General features: G+C 40.9%; 1 protein-coding gene across 1 annotated transcript; it reads left to right on the plus strand.

The window, feature by feature from the left end:
- The first annotated feature begins 15156 nt into the window (after positions 1 to 15156).
- On the plus strand, positions 15157 to 25789 carry TMEM64 (transmembrane protein 64). Its single transcript, XM_005150966.3, has 3 exons — positions 15157 to 16436; positions 22342 to 22497; positions 25558 to 25789. The coding sequence occupies exons 1-3, from the start codon at positions 15672 to 15674 to the stop codon at positions 25750 to 25752; spliced, it is 1116 nt and encodes a 371-aa protein (XP_005151023.1). The 5' UTR covers positions 15157 to 15671; the 3' UTR covers positions 25753 to 25789.
- Positions 25790 to 27448: the final 1659 nt, after the last annotated feature.

A 27448-nucleotide genomic window follows, 5' to 3' on the forward strand; every position in this document is an offset into this window, starting at 1 on the left:
GGAAACTGCATCAAGATACTCTGTTTCACTTAGAATTTCATACTTAATCTGCGGCAAAATTACAGAAATATTAACTTTCTCCCTTGCTAAGGTTACGACAAGGGTTCAGGTGTCCTTACTGTCTGGCACTGCCGTGAGACCTGTTCTGCCCACCATTTCCAGCTGGGACAGAAATTCTGGTCTCTTGTAGGCTTCAGGTGTACATCACACTGCTTACAAACACATTGCTGAGTATTCTGAGTATTTCTCAGAATCTACTTTCCTGTCTTTTCCCCTGTGGCTTCCTTTTCCAATGTCCTTTTTCACAAAGAATAAGGCTTAGTAATTTATTTTTGGCAAGCAGGGGAAAAGGACATTCCAGTTACTGAATAACCTGAACTAATGAGGTTATTTTAAACACAAATGGCAACAGAATCTAAATAAAACCCAAACATGTCTTTCATTGGATGGGCTGTATTGACACTGCTCTTTCTCTCAGGCTCTCAAACTCTCAGTATTCCTATTTCTTTTTTTTCAGTTCCCAGCACAAAAGCTGGCTGTATAAGGCTACATAGCCTATACAAATCTATTACTCTACTAAATGACACATACTTAGAAAGGGTCAACTTTCTAAAAAGTGTCTAGAGATGGGCAAGAGACTAAGAGTTTGTATCAAGGTCTCATTTGTGGCTGTCTCTGCTCACCATGGCCCAAATCTCTCTGGATAATGCAATTAAATCTGTAAAATTTATACTTTTCTATATAGTTATTAACATTATCCCTCTCATCCTCACATGCTAAAGGAAATTTCAAAGGACATTTTTTTTTGTCTCAGAAGAACCCACATCACTGGGCTGCAGAAGATCCACAGGGGACAAGTTCTTGACAGGATCCTAGGCTCATACTGTATACAATACAGCTAAAGCCAAGAATTTATTACAAAAGGTAAAGATTAATAACATGATTCCTGGGAAAATCTGATTGGCTTGCTGATATTCTGAACATTAAATAAGGACAAATGGTATAAATTATTGTGGGGTCACAATGGCTCCAAGCAGATTAGTTTCACTTTGAACCTCTCCAAAAAGGTATGTGGCATCTTCAGATTGACTTAGTTTTAACATTTTTAAAGGAGTCTTACTGTGCGCTGAATACATGAGGGCTGCCAAGGAGATGGTCTTCAAATTTATCTTTTAATTTTTGTCCAGTTTTTAACCCAGGAGCTGGCCTGTGTCAGCTGGTGAATGAAAGCTCAGGAAGTAAAAATACAAGAATAATGTTCTGTTTCATTTTTAACCTCACTCGTTACTTAATTAATACCTTAATGATGACACACTCTTTATTTTCTTTATTTTTGGTTACATAGGCTGAAAAGTGATGTCTGAAGTAAGCACTGGCATAATCCTTTTAATTACTCTGCTTTTATAGAGCTTCTTGAGAGTACAGGCTCTCTTACATGATTGCTAAAGCAGCCTTGCAGCCTCCAGCCACATTTTACAAGAAAAGTTATTTCTGTATCTCAGGGTGTATATTTCAGTGTTAGATTCTGCTGTCATGGTAGAGAGGTTTGTGTACACCATCAGGTGATTTTGTGTGTATTTGTTGACAGCAGTATTGTCAAGGGACTTGCAGCATCCAAGATGTGTGTGACTTCCGGAAAACCCTCCAAGAGGGCTCCTGTGTGGCAGTCCCTGGAGAAGGCATAAGGCTCAACAGTAGGTTTAAGTCATCTTGGTGTGACAGTAGCAATTTCACAGTCTGCTCTGCACTGCAACAGGACTAATAGTTCAGTTCAGAAGGCTGATGAGATTATTTCCTTCACGGGAGGCTTTTCTGTCTCAAAGTCAGGCTCAGTCTTTAAATTGCATTGTTGCAGAAATACAGGAAATGAAGCAAGTGCTGCTGTAGTAGCACTAGTTGTGCTAGGACAATGTATGTTTAAATTTAATCCCAAAAATACTGAAAATGGAGAATCATGTTTGTGTGGTAATCTGTACTTTAAAGGGTAGGAATTCATGTGGTACTCCTTCTACACATTAGCAGTGAGGAAGAACCAGAAAGTTCACCCATTTCCTGAGTTCTCCTGAAAACAAAGATCTGCTAGATACTGGCTGGTTGGCTTCCCTTCAGTGTGGCTTCCTTCTAACACTCACGCATGCTTGTCCTCTCCTGTCTAAGATCTTGGTATGAAGTGTCTTCTTAACCTCTTCCTATGTTTTTGACTTGCTTGAACTCTAAGAAAGAAGAAATCCCTTGGCCCTGTACTTTGTCCCCTCAGTTGACCCGATTTTCCTGCTTTCCACTCACAGTAAAGCAAAGATGCTATTCCAGAACACAAAGTGATAATCTTTGCCACAGATGTGCTGTATCTGCAAGCGTCTCATTACAGCTGGGCAGCATTTTTGCTCTTCCGCAGGACTGCAGGCACAGCAGACCCTGTTGCCACACTGAACATTACCCTCATGTTGTGCTGCTTTCAAATCACAGCTTCCCTCTTTGGTTTTGCTTCCAAACCACAGAGACTGTTACAGTCTCTGCAATGGCAGGAAACAGGTGGAGAAATATTTGGGGGATTTTTACATGTGCTTTGCTCTGATCTAAATGTTGGCATGGGAAAGAGCAGTTTATTGGCCAGTCATACATGGTATACATCCACTGTCTTCAACCCAAGATGATGTGTTTTAGACTCTTCTGAACAAACAGCTTAAAACCATCTGGCTTTACACTGTCAGAAGGAAATAAAGCTACATATGAGAAGCTACTTTCTTAGGAGCTCTGGGTGAATTGTGAATTCCACACCTGTTTCCAGGGTTGGCAAGCATGGCCTTTTTGCTTTCACACAGGAAGAAGGGCCTTCTCCACGCTGAAAATAACCTCAAAATCAGGCAGATCAAAGTGCATCATGACTGTGGTGAGTGCTTTTACTTAAAAAAAAAAAAAAGGGAAAAATAGAATTTTTCCCTTTAAAACTCTTGTTTTGCTGAAGTTTCCCTTCTTCCCTGGGACTTCTCATTATTTTCCCACCATCAATCATACTCCCCAGTGAATCAGCTCATCCATGTATCTTCAGCTCCTTTCAATTTCCCAGTGAGGTTAGCAACAACAAATTGCTGTAGTTAAGTAACAAAAGCCAACCTTTTTCTGACTTAGCTGTTGCTTATTTTTCTAGAGTGGCTACCAATAAAATAGAAAGAGGTCCCTTGAGCAGCACATCTGAGAAGCTGGAATACTTTTAAGTGTGACAAGTTACAAGAAGTCTTTAATCTCCGGTTCTCTTTAAAATGAATTCTGTGGAGGAAATCCTAAATAATTATTTGTAACTAGAAACTTTGTAACAAGTTGCAGCAGAGATTGGGCTACTTTACTGCCTCTGTTGTTGAAGCAACCTTTCCTTACACTGAAGACTAGGTAAGGCTGACTGCTTCTGTTTCCCTGCTCTTCTGCTCATGGAAAATCTCTGGTGTTATGGAGGATAACTTGTCCTAGAGCTATTGTAATGCACTGTTGAATCACATTAAGTCCTCAGCTATGTAAATACTTGTGTAGGGTTTTTATTAATCTCCCTCCTCCAGTTTGCTATCTGTTTACAGAACTAGTTTGGATGACAGCACAATTCCCTGCAAGTAGAGCTTACTGGAAAATGTGGAGTGGCAAGGAGGGATGGGAGACAAGTAACATGGCCCTTAACCTTCTCCTTCTGCATGGCCATTCTTCTTTAGCCTCTTCCAGTGTGGCACATTGATTCAGACGTGGTATGAAGGTTCACACACAGCACAGTCTGTACCCTAAAATATGTGGTGACAAATGTATAGCAGCAATAAAAGTATACTCTGATTAAATGTTTTCGGCATGTCATCTAAAAGATACACAGAGCAGAAAAAGTCTGCTGAGGACATGAAGGAAAAGAAGATGATTGGGAGCAGTCAGCATGGATTTAGCAAGGCAAAATCATGCCTGAGCAACCTGATTACCTTTTATGGACTCCATTTGTAGTTTCTGAGATAAAAGAATAACAACAAAATAGGAGAGGACTGCTCAAACTTAGCTAAGTGAAATGCTAATCAAAAATTAAGACAATAAAAAAAACAACAACAAATGCTTCATGGATTTCAAACGCCAGTGCAATGAGTTATCCCTGTAATTGGTATGTCTAAAAGGTAACTTTGTAAAAAGCTTCTTGCATCTCTTGGGAAGCTACTGGGATTGACTTTATCACTACACACTGAGTTTATGATCAGTTGTCTTAATTCTGAAGCAACCTCCACAGGTATTGCCTAAGAAATGTAGTCTGCTTTCTGCCCTGCAAGTTTTAGCCAAAGATGCAAGTGGAGAAGTAGTGGATTTTGAAGTAACCTAAGGCATCTGAAGGGTTGAAAGTTTAAAGTGCATGAGAAATTTTTAAGGAAGGGGCAACTAGGAAACAAGAGGAGTGGAATCATGAAGACTGAAGATCTTATACAGACCCAAGGCCCACCTCACACTAAACCATATCACCCAAGGCTTCATCCAACTTGGTCTTGAACACTGCCAGGGATGGAGCATTCACAACCTCCCCGGGCAACCCATTCCAGTGCTTCACCACCCTAACACTAAAGAATTTCTTCCTTATAACCAGTCTAAACCTCTGCTGTTTAAGTTTCAACCCCTTACCTCTTGTCCTATCACTACAGTCCCTAATGAATAGTCCCTCACCAGCATCCCTGTAGGCTCCCTTCAGATACTGGAAGGCTGCTATGAGGTCTCCACGCAGCCTTCTCTTCTCCAGGCTGAACAGTCCCAACGTTCTCAGCCTGTCTTCATATGGGAGGTGCTCCAGTTCCCTGATCATCCTCGTGGCCCTTCTCTGGACTTGTTCCAACAGTTCCATGTCCTTTTTATGTTGAGGACACCAGAACTGCACACAATACTCCAAGTGAGGTCTCATGAGAGCAGAGTAGAGGGGCAGGATCACCTCCTTCGACCTGCTGGTCATGCTTCTTTTGATGCAGCCCAGGATACGGTTGGCTTTCTGGGCTGTAAGCGCACACTGATGGCTCATGTTCACTTTCTCATTGACTAAGACCCCCAAGTCCTTCTCCACAGGACTACCATGAATTTCCTTTTTGCCCAACCTGTAGCTGTGCCTGGGATTGCTCCGACCCAGGTGTAGGACCTTGCACTTGTCATGGTTAAACTTCATTAGGTTGGCATCAGCCCACCTCACAAGTGTTTTGGAACTAGATGATCTTGAGGTCCTTTCCAGCCCTAACTATTCTATGATTCTATGATCTCTGCTCTCAACAGAAGCTCAACACCTCATATCCATTTTTCTTGTCAGTCTTCTGATTTAAGGAACTGGTTCATGAGGCTTGATTTCTACCTCCATGCAAGAAAGAAAGAAAAAATAAAAACTACAGAAAAAATACCAATAGGTACTGAAAAACAAAACAAACATAGAAATAAAAGCCAAATAGAACCTCTTTAATGACACGGATGCAAATAAGAAAGATGTGCACTTGTCAACCTCTACTACCACATTAATCATGTGTAAGCCAGACAAGTCGTTTGCAATAGTAACACAATTTTCCTTAGAATTAGCAAAATAAATTCTATTAACTATATTGAACTGTTCTTCATAGTTTGGGATGTCTGCACATTTGATGTCAGTGCTCCTGAAGTTAGTACAAGTACAGCAAGTACAGGAACAGCAAGTACAGTTTGTCCATGAATTCAGACTAGAGGTAATGTATGTCTCTGTCATTACTGAAGTGTGTATGATACAATTGACAAAGGTGATCTACAAGGAAACTGCTTACAGTATCTACTTTGTGAGGAAGTAAAGGCTTGTGCAGGAATCCAGCAGTTCTCTTTTGGCACTGTGGACCAAGGTATGTGTTACAGAAAAAATCTGTAACTTAACAGGTCAAGAAAGAAGTCACCACAGCCTTTTGCTTAGGACTGCAATAAGCTATTGCGGAATGGAGAGACTCATAATAGAGCATTCCACGATCTTACGATCTTACCCAAGCCATAATTAGCAAATATCATATAGTGTGTTTAAGAATATAATGAATATCATGACTCTCTGGTCTAGTGGAATGTGTCCCTGCCCATGGCAGGGCATTCGGAACTAGATGATCTCTAATGTCCTTTCCAACCCAAACCATTCTATGAAAGTACATATATTGGGTTTAGCAGAGTAAGTTGGTCTGCTTTTTGTACTGAAGGATAATGTTAGTGTCACACACTGCAACTATTTGCCCAAGTTATTAATATCAAAGTCAACTCCAAATGTATTTTAATGATTTTTGTTAATGATTTTTTTTCCTTGACAAATAATTATTTAGTGGAAATTTTTGTGCACTTTAGAGGAGGTGAAGTAGACTTTACACTTTAAAATGTACCTATTTCATAGCAAAACTTTTTGTTTTGCTAGAGGTGAGACTAATCTGGAATACCTAAATGCATAAAGAAAAAAAGTAGGAATAACTTCAAATTAAGGCAAATTTTTCCTGGACTGGTGTTGAGTTGCACTCCAAAGTCATTAAAAATCATACATACATGTCTACATAATAGCTCTTCAGTATTTCCTTTGATATAAAATTAGTCCTGCCTTATTGACAAATATTAATAACACACATAAAGAAGAATAGAAGTAGACTGTAATGAAGAAACATAGCTGCTTAAGATATTCAGTTTCCAGTAAGGAATTCAACAGCAGTGCTGCTGTAAGGATGGAATGGCATGTCAGCTGCTTTTGGCTCACGACTGGTGCCTCCTGCCCATCTAGCAGTAAAGTGATAAAGCAGCAACAGCTGCTAAAGGGCATGGAGAAGTTAATTTGAAGAGATATGCATGCCTGAAGTAGCTGGTGTAACTGCTTGAAGAAATACTAGATGCCTGCTACTCCATGGCTGTAGCAGAATGCCAGAAAGGAGACAGAGGAGAAAGGATAACAGAGGTGAACCTCCTACCATTCTTGACTAGAAACAGGGAATAAAGGCAGATGTTACGTGTTAGCACTGGGACTGTACAAAATGATGAAAGCTAACATTTTCCTAAGGACAGATCAGGTGTCTGTATATCAACATACTATGTTATTTCATGAAGGAATGCAAACAACATTGAATATGTTAAGGAAACTGAAAAACGTGAAGAAAATGTTGTGAACTTCTGTTGCACAAACTTACTTTTTAAAAATATAGGATCCTCTAAATTTTTTAAGAGAGAAAATTAACTCACAAAAGTCTAAATTTGTATAATAGGAGCAAACTGATTTCAAATCCCAGATTTGGAGTAAATTCCCTTTCTGTCTAACTTAACCCTTCTGCCTTATTTCTAATTACAAGAAGTAAACAAGGAAGCAAACACTACATACAGGTTTTATAAAGAGAGCAGGTTCAATGTTGGAGAAGGCTTCATTGCTCTTTCAATTAAGAAGAAATTCTCTACCTAAGTTAGGACTTGATGCAGTGGTTCACATGATTAGTTCTGTTACTTTGGAAGGAATAGTAGGGAAAGACTGTATTTTGAGGCTGGGATCATCTTCCTGGGATATTTGATACGCTGCTGATGTGTTTATTTTCTAAGGGTATAGCTGGGTTTGCAGACTGCCTGTTTGGTGTAATGACTTGGAAAGCAGTTTAGAGCAGATTTAGTCAAATGTACAGTGTGTTGGATTTAATGTATGCATATTTTATAAAGGTAATTTTAAGTGCTTCATGGGACAGATAGAGGCAATAAATGCAACACAAAGTGCTTATATAGTGTTTTGAGGATGCAAAGTACAGGAGAGCCAGACAGTTAAAAAAATTGTTGTATCCCAGTGAAAACTGTTGAAATTGAAACTGTTAGAATGAGGAATGAGCAGCAATGGCTCAAACCCCCAAACAACCACCTTCACAAACAAACTCTAAATCCAGGTAAAGACTTGAGCTAAGCAAGAGATGAGCTGTAGAGCCTATCAATGGTAAATTCTTGATACTTTCAGGTTTTGTTGATGTCTTTGCCTGAACATATTCCTTTGGGTTTTAATGGTTGCAGAAAGCACGGTTTTGCCCAGGATACAGTCAACAGAGGGCAGACCAAAGTACCTACTTACATGACTAAAATCCGTGTGTTCCTATGTGTTTGAAAGATCAGGTTTGCAAACCTTTCTCTGATTTTATCTAACAATACAATTTGAACCAGGTTTACTAAATAACTGCAGTTTAAACACATGCTTTTGGGTATCAATGTATAAGCAGTTTAAGTCATTCTCAAAGTCAATAAATAGTTTTAAGATGTTGAAATATTTTTAAACACAGCTATTATGACTCTGTTGAACCTGGTAAGACGTGTAGTTTGGGAATGCTTGTATGCAGAAGTGCAAATTGCCATGCATCTGGACTCCTACTTGCCTAAGCTTTGTGCCCTATAGAGATCTGCTCTGTACACAGATTTCATGTTTAGCAAACACACTAATCTTAATGACTGTGTGCAAGGCTGTCTCTTACAGCATTAGAGGTTCCTCCTTCTTGTTGGGGAAAAGCTGCCCTCAGGTGCAGAAAGGGGTGCATGGAGGTTGCCTTGGATAGAATGGTTCTGGGGCTGATGGGAGCGGAGTCATGCACAGACTCTATGCTTTTACCCTGTTTCTCATACCTTCTGATGTATAACTCCATTTAAGTAGTACTAAAAGATATGTACAGTACCCCTTGTTACCGGGGGAGCAGAGAAATGGGACTGAAAAGAACACACAGCCTTTTCTCATGTGGTTTCCTATCAACACTAATATTCTTTAAATCCTGTCATCCCTCACTATCACATTTGACCATTTATTTATTTGTTTTGTGTCTATCTCTAAGCTTCTTGAAGTGAAACATATGAGTTCCTGAGGGCACACTAAGCTTGCTGAGGACTACTGAATACTTCAAAAGAGAGGACACTCCAAGCCTTTGGCAAAATACTTATTTCAAACCTAATGAATTGCTGTTCTTTCAGTTACAGTGTGCCACATGTCAGCTGTTGGAGCAGCAGTGCAGACACCAGAGCCTGAAAGAAGCTGGCAAGAAGTGGGGTTTCCATTTTGCAATCTTGACACATGAGAGGTGAGACTGTGAACTGTTTTCCAAATTCAGTCATATTCTGCCTCTCCTTTAAACTACACAGCAGAGGAGAGCCAGGCTGCCTATACAACTCTGCCTTTTGGGGATTCTAGTTAAGATGCTCTTCTGCCTGATGCTAGGGCCACAACAATTAGCATGGGAGGTAAATTGGGCTTCAAATCATGTTTGCACCAGTATTTCATGTAAAATGTCAATGTTCCCTTAGAGGAGGTTTGTAACTCATCAGTTAGTCTAGCTGGAAACTAAGAAAAATATATAATTTAGTAGATATGCTACAACAAGGATTGTAAACATGTAGACCAATATATTCATGCTTTGTTGCAGAAACAGTGCCTGATACATTGTAAGTCAGACAAGTGTTCTGCCATTGATTTTAGAAGCTGAAATTTATTCAGTCCTCATCCTTCTACAGAGGCATAAAGACTTGCTATGTTCAATGCCTGCCAGCAGTTACCACATTGTGGTTTCTCAGTTAAAGGAATAACAAGATGGGAAAGGGCTGCTAAAACTTTGCTATGTAAAACCTAATTATAAATCAAGACAACATGAAAACATAAATCCATGAGCTTCTTTCTGATCTTAGACTGCTGTAACTGAGATCAGTTGCCTGCTTTGTACCAGCAAACTTAAACATGTATTTGTTTATCCAAGCCACAAACTCAAATACAATATTGTGCTTCAGTGCTCACTTGAAGCTAATCTTAAAGTTGCTTGATAAAGCTTAGTAGTAAAACTCAGTCAAATATTACCATGGTGTTAAAAGAGAACCTTTGGATTTTGGGTTAACCTTTAATGCTAAATATTTTTACAGAAATCACCGATATAAAAATATTAGAGAAACAAAGCTCCAATCCATAACCTGTTAGGACTACACCCTTGCCATGGAATTAGTAAAAATGCAGTCTACTTTTCTTTGCTTTGAAACTTAGTCTAGTAAACTTTAAAAGTATATATATATATATATATATAAGTGTATATATAAAAGTGTATAAAAAGAGACAGATACAGCTTTTACAAAGGAAATCGGCTAAAATGCATTGCTGATGTATTAAAAGGAATGTGACGGTTTGTTGAAGAATATCAAAATATACTTCTAGAAAGACACAGATGCATAGGAACTGATGAAAACATGACACTAAAGATATGGTAACATTGCCATTTTCCTAAACCCGAGCCACTAAAAAGTGCCCTGAGCATGGTATATATTTAGTCACACTTCTTTTAGTCACTTTTAAGTGGTCTTTCTTCTACAGCTTATCATTTCCAAGGTCTGGAAAGCTAGTCTACTCCTTATGTACAATTCTGTGACTTGCAGACTTTAGCCTACTCTGCATTACACCAACAACCCATGACTAATGTGGTCTTCTGGCAACAAGGCAGTCATTTCATGGAAGGAAAAATTGGCGGAAGTTTCTTCTGTCAACCTGAGGATATCCTTTTGCAAGGAAGAATCCCATGTGGGTCTTTAAGATGAATTAGCTTAAGTTTTCCATGACTGCAACAGTTCTAAGCAGCTGTAGAAATACCAAATTTATAACTGTATTTTAGCCTTATGTATAGGGATGATTAAGGTTTCTCATTTGCTGTTTCTAGGCCAGGACAACTCTAAGGAATATCATACAAGACACCATAAATCCTCAGTTCTACTGAAATGGACTTGTTTTAGATGTGTCAATTTATATAATAACTAATGGCAGGGTGATGTCTCGGAATCTTCCCTTTAATGTAAATATTTCAGCACATTGCTTATTGTATTTAATTTCTGTTCATGCCCTACATATAGCTTTAAATAAAATCTGCTTGACATGGTTCTTGTAAAATTATGTATTAAACCATATTTTTAATGTATAAACATGTATGAACATAAACACATTCATATTATGAATTATACAAATTCATGATAGTATATAAAATTCAATGTTTTTAGCATGATTGTATGGCTCTTATCTGGGAGGCGGGGACTATAAATAAAGTAATGAAGTTTCTAGTCCTATATGTAGATACCTAATGAATCAAGCTGCAAAATAACACTGTCTGGATTCCCACCCTAAGACTTGTAGTACTCTTTAATGGATATATTTATTGAGTTTTATTGACTCAATAAAGGACATGTCCTTTTTTTTTACAATTGTGTCTTTTATTTAAAGATCTTTTCCAATCTAGATAGCTCCAGATGAAAGCAATGCAAGCTTTGCTCCATCTTGATTGATATTTGTCAAAAAAAATAAAACACTGAAGCAATCCTAAATTACTAGTAGTGCCATGACTTATCTTACACCTCCTGTTCCTGAAACAGCAACTTCAGAACTATCACCTTTCACTGGGAATTTAACCAATCTCATATAAAGCTACCCGATAGATTATTTTCCTTTGTCATACTTCTCATTCACTTTGATTAAACAGTGAACTAACATGTGTTTAAAATAACTACCCGAATCAGTGGTGCTCAGGCCCTGGCACCACTACCAAAGTAATTTCTCCAGCCATTATTATGATCTACCAGAGTAATTTCTCTGGTCATGGCTTGCTTCTTGTTAATATCTTCCCCCAGATGCTTGCAACTGATTCTGTGTTAAACAGCAAAAAGTATACTTCCTGCATGAACAAAGTGTATTCACCTTCCTTCATGTGGATGTAAAAGAATGTATGACAAGGAATACTCCTGCAAATAAGATGAAAGTACTTCTAGTGACAGCCTGCTGTGGCCAAAGAATGGCTACTCCCGACAAAATCAGTCAATATTGCAGTTCCCACCAAAGGACCTTCACATTAACGCTGACAGAATTAAACAGCACAAGCATCTAGATGTACCTTGGAGTTACAGCCTTTAACATCATCTTCTCAAAAAAGTCCTGCTTCTTCCTGCCAAAGAGCAATTCAGAAATGAGTGAGACAAGTTTACAGAACCTTGCAGAATATTTTGGTTCCTGATTTGTGGCTTAATCACAGAATTACTGCATGGTTTGGGTTGAAGAAACCTTAAAGGTCATCTAGTTCCAGCCTGCCCTGCTGTAGGCAGGGAGACCTTTCATTAGACCAGGTTGTTCAATGCCCCATACAAACTGGCCTTCAACACTTCCAGGGATGAGGCATTCATAACTTCTCTGGGCAACCTGTGCCAGTGCCTCACCACCCTCACAGTAAAGAATTTCTTACATCTAATCTAAATCTATCCTCCTTAAGACTGAAGTCATTACACTCTGACCTATCCCTGCATGCACTTGTAAAAAGTCCCTCTCTATCTTCCTTATAGACCTCCTACAGGTAGTGGAAGACTGCTCTAAGAACTCCCCAGAGCCTTTTCTTCTCCATGCTGAGTCCAGCTCTCTAGCCTGTGTTCACAGGAGAGGTGCTCCAGCCCTCTGATCATTCCCATGGCCCTCCTCTGGACTTGATCCAACAGGTCCAATGTATCCTACTCTCTTGCTTCAGGACCCCTGAAGTGTGGACCAGTTGCATGGGCCTAAATGAGTCATGTCTTTCATTTCAAAAAGATGACCCACCAAGTTAGTTGGGTGTGTTCGCACGCCAACATTCTTTGAAATAAAAAATGAGACAGGAGAAGCAGAGTTTCAAAACACAAAATAGTGTTGTTCAGTTGCTCACACTAGGTTAAGGAAATATCCTGGACCTACAACACAGGCCTGGAAAAAAAACACACATGGCAAAAGTTCTTCAATATCCACAACAATCTATGTCATTATGAAAGCATATTTCTATAGAAACACCTTTTCTTGAAGCAGAACAGTCCTCTGGCTGTTACCCTGTGCCTCTCAGGTTTTACACTGGTTTATTGACAAATACCAAAATTAGATATGAGATGTAAGAAATCAATTCAAATGATAGACGAGTTTAATGAGAAACTAGATAACTCAGGAGCAGTTTTAGTTGATGTAACCATTTAAACCTGTATGTACTAGACCTGTAATTTTTATCTCCATTGCTTCAAATAATTTCTGAAGCTAACCAAGGCAGCAGTGCTTTTTTATAGAACAGGTTGGACAACATTTATTGGAGATTATTCACTAAATCAACTCAACTAACCTACCTGAGGAAAAAAAATAAAAGCCAACAAAAATCAGTGCTATCTTTTGGAGCACAAAATATTTGGCCAGGAGCTGTGTACTCAAGAGCTTGTTTGTTTTTCTAAGTGTAGTGATCAGTCTAGGAGAAGATAACTGCTTTTCCTTACACATCTTGCCTTGCATATATCATCAAACCATTGCAACCGCATCATGCACAATACAGGAATATCTTATCAATCACTGACTAGTAAGGGCGAAAGGTGAACCATTTAGTCCAGCATTTTTGTCCAGCAATGTGCTAATTTGGCACATTTTCAAGGATGCTGTGAGGCTGTTTTTTTCCCCTTGAGATGGTAAGAGCGCATTGGGAAGGCTCGCAGGCGCCAGCTGACACTGCTCTCAGCTCTGTACCTGTATCTGCTATGTGTAAGGGAAGGGCTCCCAGCTCCACCCCAGTCCTGCTGAATTCCTGTGGCCTCACTTGGATGTTTATCCAAAGATGTTTCAGTTCTTACTCCACATCAATCTAAATCTGCCTGCCTGTTGTTTTTCCTCCCTGAGCTATTGCTCTAAGGATCTGTACAATGCCAGGATTAGCTATTTTAGGGGAACCTAGAGATTTTTAAGGGAACCTAGGGATATTTTAGGAATGGATGAGATCAAGAAGTTTCAGCCTGCATACTCTTTGAGACTAGAAAAGCATCTCCACCAGATAAGTAGTTAAAATATTTTTATAGTTTGGAGTGTAATTTCAGGACTGTCCATAGACTATGATGTTCCTGTTGCAAGTATGTTTTCTGTGATTACAAATACAGAAGCCTGAGGCTTTCAGGAGCAACAGCAGGCAATTCATTCCAACAAAGTTATACACTTTAAATCCAGAAATGTAGGGGCAGCGTAAAGTGTGGAACTCTGATAGACATTTCCACTCAGGCTTTTTCATATTCTGTGAAAGCAACTGCACTGAACAAAAATACACACAAGCTGAATCCACAACAAAGACATAGATGCTCTTAATATAAAACCAGAATATTTCATCTCTTGTTTTTCTACTAAACTTCCAGCCATCCCCAGTTTGCTGAAATGCCTTACTGAATGTACAAGCATGCCACCCACCCTTTACAACCCGCAATGTGGGGCATTATTATAATTACAATAATATTATTATTATCGGATGTATGCCCTGCCTGTGTTTGCATCGTAAGGAGAGCACACACCAAATCAAATGCTCACACTGGGATACAAGTGGTGGCAAGAAAGCAGATCGTGCTGGACATATTTATCTGCAGGTCCCTGTTGTACAGTGTCTCCCAGGATTGTTTTATTCTGCTCTGGTACTCAAAGATATCTGTCATTTTCTTAGACTGATTTGTTGGACTACCCAGGCTATATCATTTCTAAATGGCATCTTTGGCAAATGAATGTATCTGCAGTATACCCAAGATATGTTCTTCATTTTTTTCCAATCACACTTTAACCTTTACAGCTCCCACACACAGTCTTGTTTTATATATGCATGCAAATTTCCTAGTGGAGGAATGCAACTCCACTGGAACGCACGGTACGTTTAAGTGTTGTAAAGGAAACAAAACCCTTTCTGCACTATACAGCTTCTGTCATTAGTAACGCCAGAGCAACAGCCACCTACAAAGCTGCCGAGATTCGGCGAAGCTTCTGAGAAAGGCCCCCTGTGAACTAATCTCCTGTATTCAGGCTGTTTCATTCTAGCAGTGGCTCAAAATTCAAGCTCAGACTGTCCGAAAGCGTGTCTGAGCCTTCAGGCATGTGAGCTAAGCCATCGGGTGGGTCAACCCGCCGCGATGCGAGCATCTACTCAGGAGCGCCTCAGCCACCCGCTCCTCTGACACAAAATCACCGGTTTCCCAGCGCAGTCCCTCTCCTCGCTGCAGCCGGCGGCTCTGAACGAGAGCTGCCGGGAACAGAGAGGGAACCTACGAACCCAAATCACCTTGTTCCCTCAGGCGAGAGCGAGGAGAGAGGCCCGCGCAGGCACACCCGGCTCGGGGCGGGGCCGAGCGGGGGGCGGGCCGCGGCGCTGCGGCCGAGCCCCGCAGCGGGGCTGGGCTGTGTTGCCGCTGGAGCCGACCCTCCTCCCCCTCCGCTGCAAGCGGCGCCCGGGCTGCCACATCGGCACTGCCGCTCCGAGGACGCGTTTCGGGGAGCGGGAGACCAGCGCGCCGGGAGATGGAGCTCCGCTGCTGCCGCCGCTGCCGCCCCCCGGGACTCGCGCTCCGCCAGGGCCGCCGCTGCCACTGCTGGGACGGAGAGCGCGGCGCCGCCGCTGCTGTCTAACTCTGACGGGGGAGGCAGCTCGGAGGCCGCCGCGGACCGTCCGCCTGCCGGGCCCGAGCGGCGGCGAAGCGCGGCCCCCACCTCCCCGCCCGCCCCGCTGCCGCTTCCCCGCCCCCGCCCGGCCCTCGGCTGGGCTCCGCCGCCGGCAGCCGGGCCATGGCGGGGCGATGAGGGAGCAGCGGCTCCTGCCCGCTGGCTGCCTGCGGAGGCGGGAAGCGACGGGACTGGGCGGCTCCGCGGCGGTAGAGCCGGGCGGCGGGGCGGGGGCATGTGGAGCGCGGGGACCGCGGCGCTGCAGCTGCTCTCCCGGGCCGTGAAGCAGGCGGCGGCGCTGGGGGCCCGGCAGGACCTGAGCCGCTGGTTGTCCCGAGCCGCTGGGACGGCGGCAGGAAGCGGCGACGGGGGCACCGTCGGCTTCGTCCCAGCAGAGGCGCCGGGGGCTGAGGGGCTGCTGCTTCGGCCGTACGTGGAGCAGGGCGGGCTGCCGCCGGCGGAGCTGCTGCTCTGCCAGCTGCCCGAGGCGGGCGGCGGCGGGTCCGGGCTGGCCGAGGCCCGGGGCTGGCGTTGCTCCTGCTGCCTCCTAGGCACCTGCTGGTGCAAGAGCTGCCTCAGCGTGTGCGTCTTGGCAGCCCTTTGCTTCGCCTCGCTGGCCCTAGTGCGCCAGTACCTGCGAGACCTGGTGCTCTGGGCTGAGAGCCTGGACAGCCTGGCAGGTGTGCTGCTCTTCACCGTGGGCTTCATCATCGTGTCCTTCCCCTGCGGCTGGGGCTACATCCTGCTCAACGTGGCCGCCAGCTACCTCTATGGCTTCTGGCTGGGTATGGGGCTGATGGTGCTCGGCGTCCTCGTGGGCACTTTTGTTGCCCATGTGGCCTGCAAGCGGCTGTTGGCCCACTGGGCACGGGCCAGGATCCAGAGCAGCGAGACACTCAGTGCCATCGTCCGCGTCGTGGAGGGCGGCAGTGGCCTCAAGGTGGTGGCTCTGGCACGGCTGACCCCGATCCCCTTTGGGCTGCAGAATGCTGTCTTTGCGGTGAGTTCCCGTGTGGCCAAGGAAGAAGCGCTGGCTGGAAGGATGGCTTGCAGCATAGCAGCCGGTGTCACTGGTGGAGGTTGCCCTCTTTTCCGGGAAGAAACCTTGGTTTCTTTCTTTTCTAACAGCATTAAGAGTAATATTCCCTTGCCTGCTTTTGCTAGTAGTTTTTCTGTGCTTATGGAGGGATGTCCGGTTTTCAGGGTGCCTTGTTCGGTGTCATTGTGTTAGAGCTACTGTCTGTGTTTCAAGACTATATTTTGATGTTGGAAAGAAGCACCAATGTGCCGGTTAGCAAAATCTCTGGAGAACACAACAGTTTTTAAATGCCTGTGCTTTTAAAGTGTTTGGAGTGGAGTAAAAGTTGTATCTTTAAGTGGTCATGTCAGATCTCTCTGAACTACTTCCTATAAATAATTACATTGGAAAGAAAGAAATTGACAAAATTTCTTCTCGATGTCTGTAGCATACATCTGGCACATCCATACATGGTAGATCCATGCACATCAGAGAGGCTGCATATCTTGGGCAAATCAGGAAGATGTAGCCTCAAAGCTCAGAAGAGACTGTACACCACAGTGGTATTGAAAGTTGGTTTAAACTTGAGTTTGATGGGGGTTATTCTGGCTTTTCTTTCTACCTTTAAATGACAATTAGTGTGTTCTTTAAGAGTAGCCATGAAAAATTTATAATCTTACAGTTCTCTTTGGTCATCTTAAAGGAGAAAGTCGAGTATGGAGGGTCCCCTTTTTGAGCACCATCGTGCAGATGATGACAATTTCAGACCCTCATCTCTTCCTGAGTGCTTTGTCTGAAGGTTTTGGTTTTGGCTGTGTGTTAAATCTTAGTTGTGTCTACTAACCATGTGAAATCAAAACAAAGCAAACCAGATGGTGAAATATTTTAAATGTTTATCAGGAACTCATAGGTTCTTTAGTGTAAGAGACCCTTTAAAAAAGTTATTTGGTCTGCCACTTTGTTACAGCACGGTTTCCTTCTCCCTTTCTGCAGTCCCGGTCCTGTACCCTTCTGAAGTGCTTAATTCTGGCAAAATTATCTGATTAAAATTCATAGATCACTGAATACCAATTTTTTTTTTTATTTAAGAAAAAATCCACACAATTTTTAGGGGTTAACACCCCCATCAAATATTTAAAGTTGCTATGTATAGAGCTATGTATGCTGAGGCATTTGTCTCAAGAGCTGCAGTCTCTGTAAAAGCTGTAGCAACTTATAATTTCTTTTTAAGCAGATCATTTAACTATTTCCTTGTAATTGAGAAGAACTTCAGCTGTTTTTTTTTATTTTCTTATATTACTGCAGGACTGAGGAAGCTTAGACCCATGCAGCTGGGAGCAGAGTCCTCCCGGAGCCCAAGGTCCTGGTGTTGCAGATGAGGCTTCTGCTGTAGTGTGACCCTCCTAAAGTGGAGAGAGCTGTTGTGCTCCAGTTGTTCACAGCTTCTGGGTGTCACTTGAAGTAGTCAGCAGATGTAGAGTAGTATTGAATCTCGAGAACTGGCCAGAGAATTACTGGGTTAAAAAGATTTCCTTCCTGGCAAACCATTTGGTTGGAAACACAATCCAGCAGAGTATTCAGGCCAGTGCATTATTAAAATGATGCTGTAAATCAGCATTCTGTATTCCCTAAGTACTGCAAGCTAAATAATTTTATTTCCAAGGGGAAGGTTTCAGTATTAAAATAACAGATAGGGAATGAGATGAAACCAGGTTCTTGATATGCCAAATACCTTGGATATTGCCTGCTAAAACTAGTTTGGATTACTTTTATTACTCCGGATTTACTACTGCACAGCATAGTCAAATAAAGCACAGTGTGTTCAAATTTTAACTGAGAACGTTTAATTGTGAACTGCTAGATTACTGAAAAATAAAGATGTTGCATGCAAATCTGGGAATTCAGGGCAGTTTCTCGCTGTTAGTCAAGTGTAAACTATGTGTATAATACGAAGTTCTACCTGCACAGGTTGAGTTGTTAATTTCTTTGAAATCTGATTTATTTAAAATCTTAAGTTAAAATTGCAAAGGGGCTTGGGGTGCCCTAACCATTTGTCCATTCCCCACCCTAGCAGCTTTAGCAATGAATTTGGAAAGGATTGCTCTTCATAGTGGAGGAGAGACCAGTAGCCTTAGGAAAGCTAAGGCGTCTTTAATTTTCTAGCAGTCTGGTCTGTGTGTGTTTTCTGTGTGCGTATGTATAAGTAAACAGGAGATACTGAGTGCTTAAATAAGAGGGAAGGGAGGAAGTGACACATGAAGTCCAAGGCAAAACATAACCTTGATGTGGCAATGGTCATCTGCAGGACTGGGATTAATTAATGGTTTTCCACAAGCACTTGTTCAGTGGTGTGTACCACCTGCTGAGGGGATTGAGGAGGTTGAATTGCCAGCGAGTGTACAGTAGGGAGGAAGAGCTTCCTAGCTTTTGGCAAGTGATGGGATTATATTATCTGAAACAGCACAAGAGGAAAATTAACACAAGTTACTTAGTCTTTCACCAGCCAGACATGAGTGTCTTGTTAAGTTCGTTCTGCTGCTCTTTGGGAAGGTGCTGATAGTAGGAGCAGGGGTGTAATGCATTTACTTGCATTTATGAAGACCTAGAAACTTGTTAACTGAAAACATGTTCATATTTCTCTTTGAGTGGGTTTTGCTTAATTGTTGCTCCTGTGATGCCAGGTTGGCCTCCGTTGCTGGGGTGGGCTGATAGCTGTTACTGGAGTGTTTGCCCACCCACAGCTGTCTTCCCTTGGCAACTCTTCTGTGTTTTGAAGGCAGGTCCATAAGGAGCCCTGGTATGCAGGTTATCACCTCCTTCCTACTAGTAGGTCCCTGGAGTGAGGGTTGTGCAAACTGATTATTTGTAGTGCCAGGTGTAGGTTAGATCAGAATTTATCTTTCTTTATTTCTTCTCCTCTTTGAGAGGAGTATCACATGTATGAAATAATCTGGCTAAAAAAAAAATCTACAGTGTCCAAGTGAGCATTTCTGGTTCCAGAAATTCACAGCGTGAAATCAGATGTGAAGAAATGGTACCTGCTTTGCAAGAACAGGCAGGCTGCTTACTCTCCTTCTTGAAAAGTTGATAGCTATTTTTTGTCTTTTACTACTTGGTGGTGTTGTGGGTTTTATTCTTCCCCCCTCCCACAGCACCTAGAACCTCACCCCCCACCCTGAGGAAATAAAAAGAGCATCAACCCTGTCCTTTGCTCTCAGTTGCTAGGCCTGCCAGATCTGAAACACACAGGTTTGTAAGTTGAGGGGAGAGAAGTCTACTGCAGTCCCTAAAGGCATCTGAAACACCTAACAAAGTCCTGACACAAGCATTTATTCTTTGATAGTACTGAACCAAATTTGTGAGCTGCAAAGCCTACACAGAAATTCTACCAGACAAAGCCTGTCCAAGGCTTACTGGGAGATTTTCTGGCTAATGATCTTGTTACCAGAGCAGTTAGGTAGTTCTTAATTTCATTTAAATACGTCAGTTAGGCCCATAACACAATTATCCATGCACGCTTTGGGATTTCATTGTTAATTTTTGCTGGCTTGGGCTTTCACTAGAAATGGAGTTCTGGTAGCTTCTGTTTGGCAGAAGCTGTGTTTGTCTGGCCACACAGACCCCAGTCTGGCAGATTTGTCAAGTTCATAAAAGGAAAGAAATGGAAAGCTTTTAAGTTCTGTTGCAGATTTCTCTGCTTTCTTAGGCAGGGACACTCCATCTCTTGTGCCTCCTGGAGGAAGAAATACCACTGTAGGCCTAAGCCTTGCAAACCAAGGGTTTTTAGGGCACCTGCAAGATTCCACCCCACTTTCCCTAGCTTTCATTTTAACGGAAGCACAGGTTGCAGTTCAGTGTGTTCATTGGCAGCCTCTCCTTTGGAGCCTCTCTTATGGCTCAGGAGGTCCAGTTGCTTCAGGACAAATCCAGGTGTGCATGTGTTGCTCTGCAACCAAAGTGTCCTTAATGACAGTACAGAAATGAGAGAGGTGCCTGGGAGCATTAAAACAATCTTTGGGAAGTTTCCCAGCTCCATTACATGTAATGACAATGCCCTACTTAGCAAATCCTGCCTCAGCATTAGTATTTCAGAGACTTTTAATAGCGGCTCCTTCATTCCCTTGGTAATATGATAAATTTTGGTTGTGCATTCTTACTGCATGGCCCAGATTGCTATTATGTTCAGGGGGAAACAAAAAAAGTTTCAAAGCATTGGTCAAATGTGAAGTTCTGACATAATTGGAGAGGGACATTTTACAAGGCCATGCAGGGATAGGATGAAGTATAGTAGCTTTAAACTTAAGGAGGATAGATTTAGATTAGATGTGAGGAAGACATTCTTTACTGTAAGGGTGGTGAGGCATTGTAACAGATTGCTGAGAAAGTTCTGGATGTCTCTTCCCTGGCAGTGTTCAAGGCCAGGTTGGACAGGGCTTTGAGCAACCTGGTCTAAGTGTAAGGTGTCCCTGCCCATGGCAAGAGGTTGGAACTAGATGATCTTTAAGGTCTAACCATTCTATGATTCTATGAATTATGTAGAGCTTTTTCATTATAAACTTAAATTAGTCTTGTGTAGAGAGGAACTGTATTATTTGTGGTGCTGGTATATATTTCAGTCTGTGGGAAGAATAATTTGCAGCATGAAGTTTTGATTTGAGTTACTGTATCTTGTTCCAGTGAATCAATCTTTATGCTTCAGTGCATTTGCCTCCTCCATTGCCCTTCCTTCCTCCCAAAAACTTTCCACTGATGGTGCTTAGAGCTCTGAGAATTCAGCACTGTGACTTTCATAGTAACTGAAGTTTATTTTAAGAATAGCATGATGAAATGAGTGACTTTGCTGCTATTCTCTTGTCTTTGACATTGTACAGAACTGTCAAGGTCAATAATTTCCGTGTAGGCTCCCAGTGTTTAGGGGCTGTTCTTAATTAGAACTTGTTTTATGACTATGTGATCAATTGAATCATCTGGAAAATTCCTTAGCCTGCTTCGTTCAGAATCACCCTTTTTTGTACTCATTTTTAACCTGTAGTTTTCCCCTGTTTCTGTTTTTCTGAGTAAATATCCTTTGGCCTCTTGGCTCTTTCATTTAATATTTCCTAATGGCTGCTGATACCAATTTAGCTAGTACTGTGTATTTTGTTCCCATGTGAACTGTCCACATATTGACTGAGAACAGAAATTTCAGCAAAGAGAGGAAAATATTTTGATGTATTGTTAGTGGCTTTTTCCAGATAAATTAACAAAAGCTGTAACTGTGTACTATTTTGTTCAGTAATGAAAGTGTGATGTAAAACATCTTGGGTAGAGATTCTTAATGATACCCATATATCTCAGGGCAGATAGAGATAAATATCACTGATGGAGGTCACTGATAGATACATGTATCTGAATGAGATACATAACTTCCTGTGCAGAGGCCAATTGTATCTGCTATTCTGTTTACCTAAATATTTAATAGAAAAACATTTTAAACAATTGCCTCTTATCAGTTGCCATACATGTAATATGCAAAGCAAATAGGTTTTTGCTTTAGACCTTCACATTTGATAAAGTAATTTCTTCCTGCAGGCAAATTCTCATAAACTGTAGGGCTCTGTTCACCATGAAGAAATAAACATCTTGAATGAACAGTGAAATTGCATCCTTAGTTAATGCTTCTGCACAGAGATGTTGTGTAAAGTAAGGTGAAATTAAATAAAACCTAACAACTTTTAAAAGGCTGGATGAAAACTAGCCCTGTACTATTTTGATTCACACAAAGTGGAAACTTTCAGTGAAAGAATGTAAGAAATTCTTTCATTATTTTGCATGGGAGTGGCAGTCTGTTTGTGCACATAGACTGTGTTGGATCTGTGCTCCATTTCTTACGCTGTCTTTTACTCAGATTACAGATTTGTCACTACCCAACTACCTGATGGCTTCCTCAGTTGGACTGCTTCCTACTCAGCTCCTGAACTCATACTTGGGCACTACATTGCGCACTATGGAGGATGTGATTGCAGAACAAAGTGTTAGTGGCTATTTTATATTCAGTTTACAGGTAAGTTAAAAGAATAGCATTCATAGACTTTGGTAACAATAATGTCGGGTTTTTTATGACTGTGGGTAAGCAGTTACTCTTGGAACAATCATCTTTTTGAGGTTTTTTTTCTGTATCCCCCTGATTTCTCACCCATCTACTGTACCAGTGGTAGTCAAAGCAGATTTTTTCTTCTGGAGACAGTAGACAAGTTTCTTTCCTGTAGCTTTGTCTCCTCAAGTCATTCAGTCTCTGCTTTGGAAACTGCATGCCCATAGGAATGTGTGAGACACAGAGATTTGTCTTTCACATCGTACAGCCTCAAGTAAAAGGTGTGGACTGCAGTTGGTTTTGGGGGAATGCATGTCTTGCAGGTTAAGAACTGTTTTCTGTTGGCATAACAGATCCCTAGTCTGAGATAACCGACCTTGTACAGGCTGACTCAAGCGAATATGGCATGTGGTATTGAAAAGTAGTGGATATTAAAAAGTGTTTAATTTATAACTGTTATTGGTATTTTCAGTGGATTGTATAAAACTGGGTTGACGTTTCTTTTTTTCCCAGCCTTACTGACTGCTAGATACCCAGAGGTACTAGTTCCCAGTGTACTGTTTTCTTTTGATTTTGTTCTGTTAGCAAAGTTCAGTTCTCTCATACCTCATATGATGCAAGCAGAACTTACTCAGTGTTCTCTTTTCTGCCACAGTTTTGTCAAGTTTTCTTCTTTTGCCCTCTGTGGTAATCTCCTGATGAATTTTAGTTGTGTCAGTTCCCTGCTACACAAAAGCCCATGTGCCACCAGCTGTGAAGTAGGGTGCATGGACCCAGCACATGTGCAGTGGTCACTGTTAGCACTGAATACTCCCAATTTTGCACAGGTGTTCAGGATGGAAAGTGTTGTAGAAATAATATTTTCCTAAAGCCAACATCAGAATATCCTAATTTTTCAAGTGAGTAAATTAATGAGAAGTATGTAGTAACTTTACGTAAACTTGGCTGATGAAATAATTTGTCAGTAAATTTTGGGGGTAAGCGTTAAGTCTGATACCATTACAAGCATAGAGGTCATGAATATTTCAGAACCAGATTATATACTAAAACCTCCTCTCTTGGTGTCAGTACTTCAGGCTGTGTTTGGCTGGCAGTTACTGTGTTTTGCAGACTTTCGTACTACTGCAGTCATTTATCTTTCTCTGTTTTCACAATTGTAAAGCTAATGTTTAACAATGCTAAGTTGTAAAACTACGTCTAGAAGGACCATTTTAATACTCCTTCCTTCCCAACTTTTGTGTTCTTAAATAGAACATTTAATTTTTAGGCTTCATAGAACAGGTTTGTGAATATTAAGATGCCTTTTTAAATGTGGGGTAAATAGATCAAGGAGAAAATAAATGGCTACTTGATAATCTTTTGTTTTAGTTGTGGAATGTTATTTCCAGACTAGTAGACTAGATATGTAGAGTAGATATGCTAACAACAAAGCTAATATATCAGAACATAGCCATTATGTCATCATTGTTCATCTAGGGAACTAGGCTACTGGTAGTAATATTTCTAAAACCAGTATAATTTAAATATTTGGATAAGCTTTTAGAATAGGATTTTTACTATGTATTCAGAATTTTGTGTCCATAGTCTCCTTTTGACTTTTACATTGGTCAGCTTTTGCACTGAACAAATTGAATTAGTAAGAAACATCTTTTTCAACACAGGGATAGGAGAGGTGGTGAAACCTTTATCCTTGGAAGTTTTCAGCACCTGACTGGACAAAAGTGCTGAGCAACCTGGTCTGATCTTCCAGCCAACCCTGCTCTGAGCAGCAGGTTGGGCTAGAGACTGCCACAATTCTCCTCTGACTATACTTGTGAATCACCTCAGTTGGGGATATTCTAGCATCTTTTATGCCATGCCAACGGATGCTTTAAGTGATAGTCCTCAAAGAAAACATAGCCTTACCAATTAATAATGAAGTTCAGATGTTTGACTCAAAACTTTAGATTCTGTTGTAAACAATACAACCTTTGTTCAGTGTTTTTTGGTTGTTTTTTGGGTTATTTTTCTTGTTTTTTGGTTTTGGTTTGTTGATTTGTTTTCTTTTTTTTTGTAAAGTTGCAGACTAGTTTCATAAAATATTCTTTAAAAAGGCAAAGCAATTCTTTCAAAGGCACTCTCACTGTGAGACAGCTTGATTTTTATTTGAAGACTTTATTATTTTTCTTAAGGAGGATCTCATTTGTAGAACTTAACTGATGTTTTATTGAAAACAGAGACTTCCTCTGGGGAGTGCAGTGCATGCTGTTGTCATTGAATGAGTAATTTCTAAGAAAAAATTGTCCAGGTTTATTCCTGATAATTGTTGTGGTGGAAGTTTAAAATTCTTAGTAGTAAAATAAAGAGCAAAACCCTGAACTAAACCCTAGTTTTGGACAATATTTCCTGCTTAAAACAAAACCCACACCACCAACATTCTGCCCCCCTCCCCGTGCCATTGTCCAGAAACATTGCCAAGTCTTTCCCATACAGACCGCTCTAAGTTGCTCAGTCCTATTTAGTCATGATAATGCTCTCTGCCTTCTTCCACACCAGAGGTGCAAGGACAAGAAGTTTTATTTTCTTTCATCTGCATCATCCCCTGTCTGCTGTTTTGCAAGTTGCAGATGCCCAGTATAGTTTTGATCTATTATTCACTTGGTACATGGGAAAAGAGCCTTTTTGACTGACAGAAATACACCATGTTGTTTCTTTGTGGAAGTATTTTTGCCAAGAGAGAAAGTGAAGGGATTGTTTTTTAGTAAGTACTTGGATGTCAGTGGAAAGAAAGAAAACATATTTTCAATTTATATGAATATTTAAGGTCCATGTAATGTCTATGTTCTGATATGCTATTAAGTTGTTAGCATGTGTAGGTTTAAAGCTGCTCACTAGTCAAGCTCATCTCCTATCTGATGTCTTGACATGGAGTCAACAGATGCCTCCATGAGTCTTTGCATCAGTGACTTTTTGGTTTGTTCTGAACAGTTGGCTTGTATTCATGCTTACAGTTTATATAGCCTACAACACTCTTTCTTGTTTTTTTTGCAGATTGTCATAAGCATAGGACTCATGTTTTATGTCGTTCACCGAGCTCAAGTGGAACTGAATGCAGCTATTGTAGCGTGTGAAATAGAAATGAAGACATCTCTTGTTAAAGACAGTCAACCAAGCATCAGTGGTTCAACCACATACTGCAACAAAAGGACAGTAGCATTCTCTGGAGGAAGTGTCAACATTGTGTGATTTCAAGTATTAATAAAGTAAGGTTTTGTGAACCTAAGCTATTGCCTAGAAATACCTACGGACAATTCAACAACTAGTTTAAAAAACAAATAAACAAGAATTTACCAATGGTTACAGATTGTACTGTGGCACAAACCAACTGACCAGCTCTTCAGTTGCACATGGGGTGACTTCTAGCAAGGAAAGAAAGATGGGGAAGTAACTTAAGATGTAAATGCAAATTTGGCTGCACCTTTGGTCATTTATTATGCCTGTCATGGCCTGTAGTCTGCACTTTAGGGTTTTTTTCCTTTGCTCCTGTAAACTGAAAAATACTTCTATAAACTGAGAAAAGTAGCACAGAGATAAATATTTTTCTGCTTAGCATTATTTATAAGGCTGAATAATTATATGCAGTAGAATTTTATTACTGATAAAGATGAATGAGGAAGTATGCAATTCAGTGTATGTTATTCTTGAATGTGCTTTTGCTTTGGAATTGCTTCCAGAACTTGGAGTGTATTATTTAGCTAATGATGGGACCACTTGGCTTTTCCTTCATTTTAGGGTCAAAAAACAAAACAAAAGCCCTATACAAAGTTTTGATTGAATGTATTTTTGTAAGTCATTAAAAATGTCGCAGAGCCATGCATACATATTCATACAAGCTTAAATCCTACATTGTGGGACTGAAGTGCTCTTAAATAACATTTTAAGTTACACTGTGTAATATGCAAGGTAAAAGGGAAAACATAGAAGTTATAATAGATTGCAATGACTAATTCAAGGAGACTTCATGACCTAACTGTTGCATTGGTTTTGCCACTTTGGTGATTGTAACAAAGGGCTGTTCCATGTTAGTCCTATTTGTAGTATTTTTAATTGTTAAACGGAGGGAGTTTTTCAACTCTAGTGACTGCTCGTAGTAGTGCTTCCAGAACAGGGAGCTAGATTCCTCCTTTAAACAGAATGATGGGATACTGGCAGTACTTATTTTACATGAAGGTGGCCTTTATTTTGTAAGTGAATCCTCCTTCACCTTTGTAAGTGAATCCTCCCTCCCCCCCGCCCTCCCCAAAAGCTTTAAAAATTCACTTTGATTGGCATGTTTTTTTCTAAAAGTTTTAACATTTTTTTTAAAGGATGCAATCTATTATAAATTTTATTAGCATGAAGAAATGAAAACTAGAGTTCTCCTTGGAAAAAATAAATAATCCAGTAATGGAGGAGGACAGTAATGTCTCTGAGACTCAGGAATTCTGAATCCTTTTTAGCAAGATAACACTGTATTGGATAATGCTTCTTTTACGTGTGCTGTGGACTGTTTTTCACTGAGTTTGAGTAGACCAGATAACCTAATAGTAACTTCTCTGTGTGTGTGTATGTTTGTGTGTGTGTGTGTAAAAGGAAAACAATAGCACCTGAACATGATGTTCTGTGTGAGTTTCATGTAGATATCCATACCAAGGTTTAATTTCTCAAACACACACAAGTCATCTGATACAAAAAGTGATGTATTGCCTATTTTGTAATTATTTTGCATAATTTTGTAGGGATGCTTTTAGTCTTCAAGATTTGTGTTATTTTCTAACATATGATTGTGCCTCCTTTTTGTAAGGCTGCTTATAGGGTCCAAGCAGTTTCGTTGTGTTGAGAATAGCAAGCCTTCAAGGTTGTTGGGAAGTAGAGATTTGATAGCCTCTAGCAGTCTTACTGT

Source organism: Melopsittacus undulatus, chromosome 1, assembly GCF_012275295.1.
Source record: "Melopsittacus undulatus isolate bMelUnd1 chromosome 1, bMelUnd1.mat.Z, whole genome shotgun sequence".
NCBI classification, from domain to species: Eukaryota; Metazoa; Chordata; class Aves; order Psittaciformes; family Psittaculidae; genus Melopsittacus; species Melopsittacus undulatus.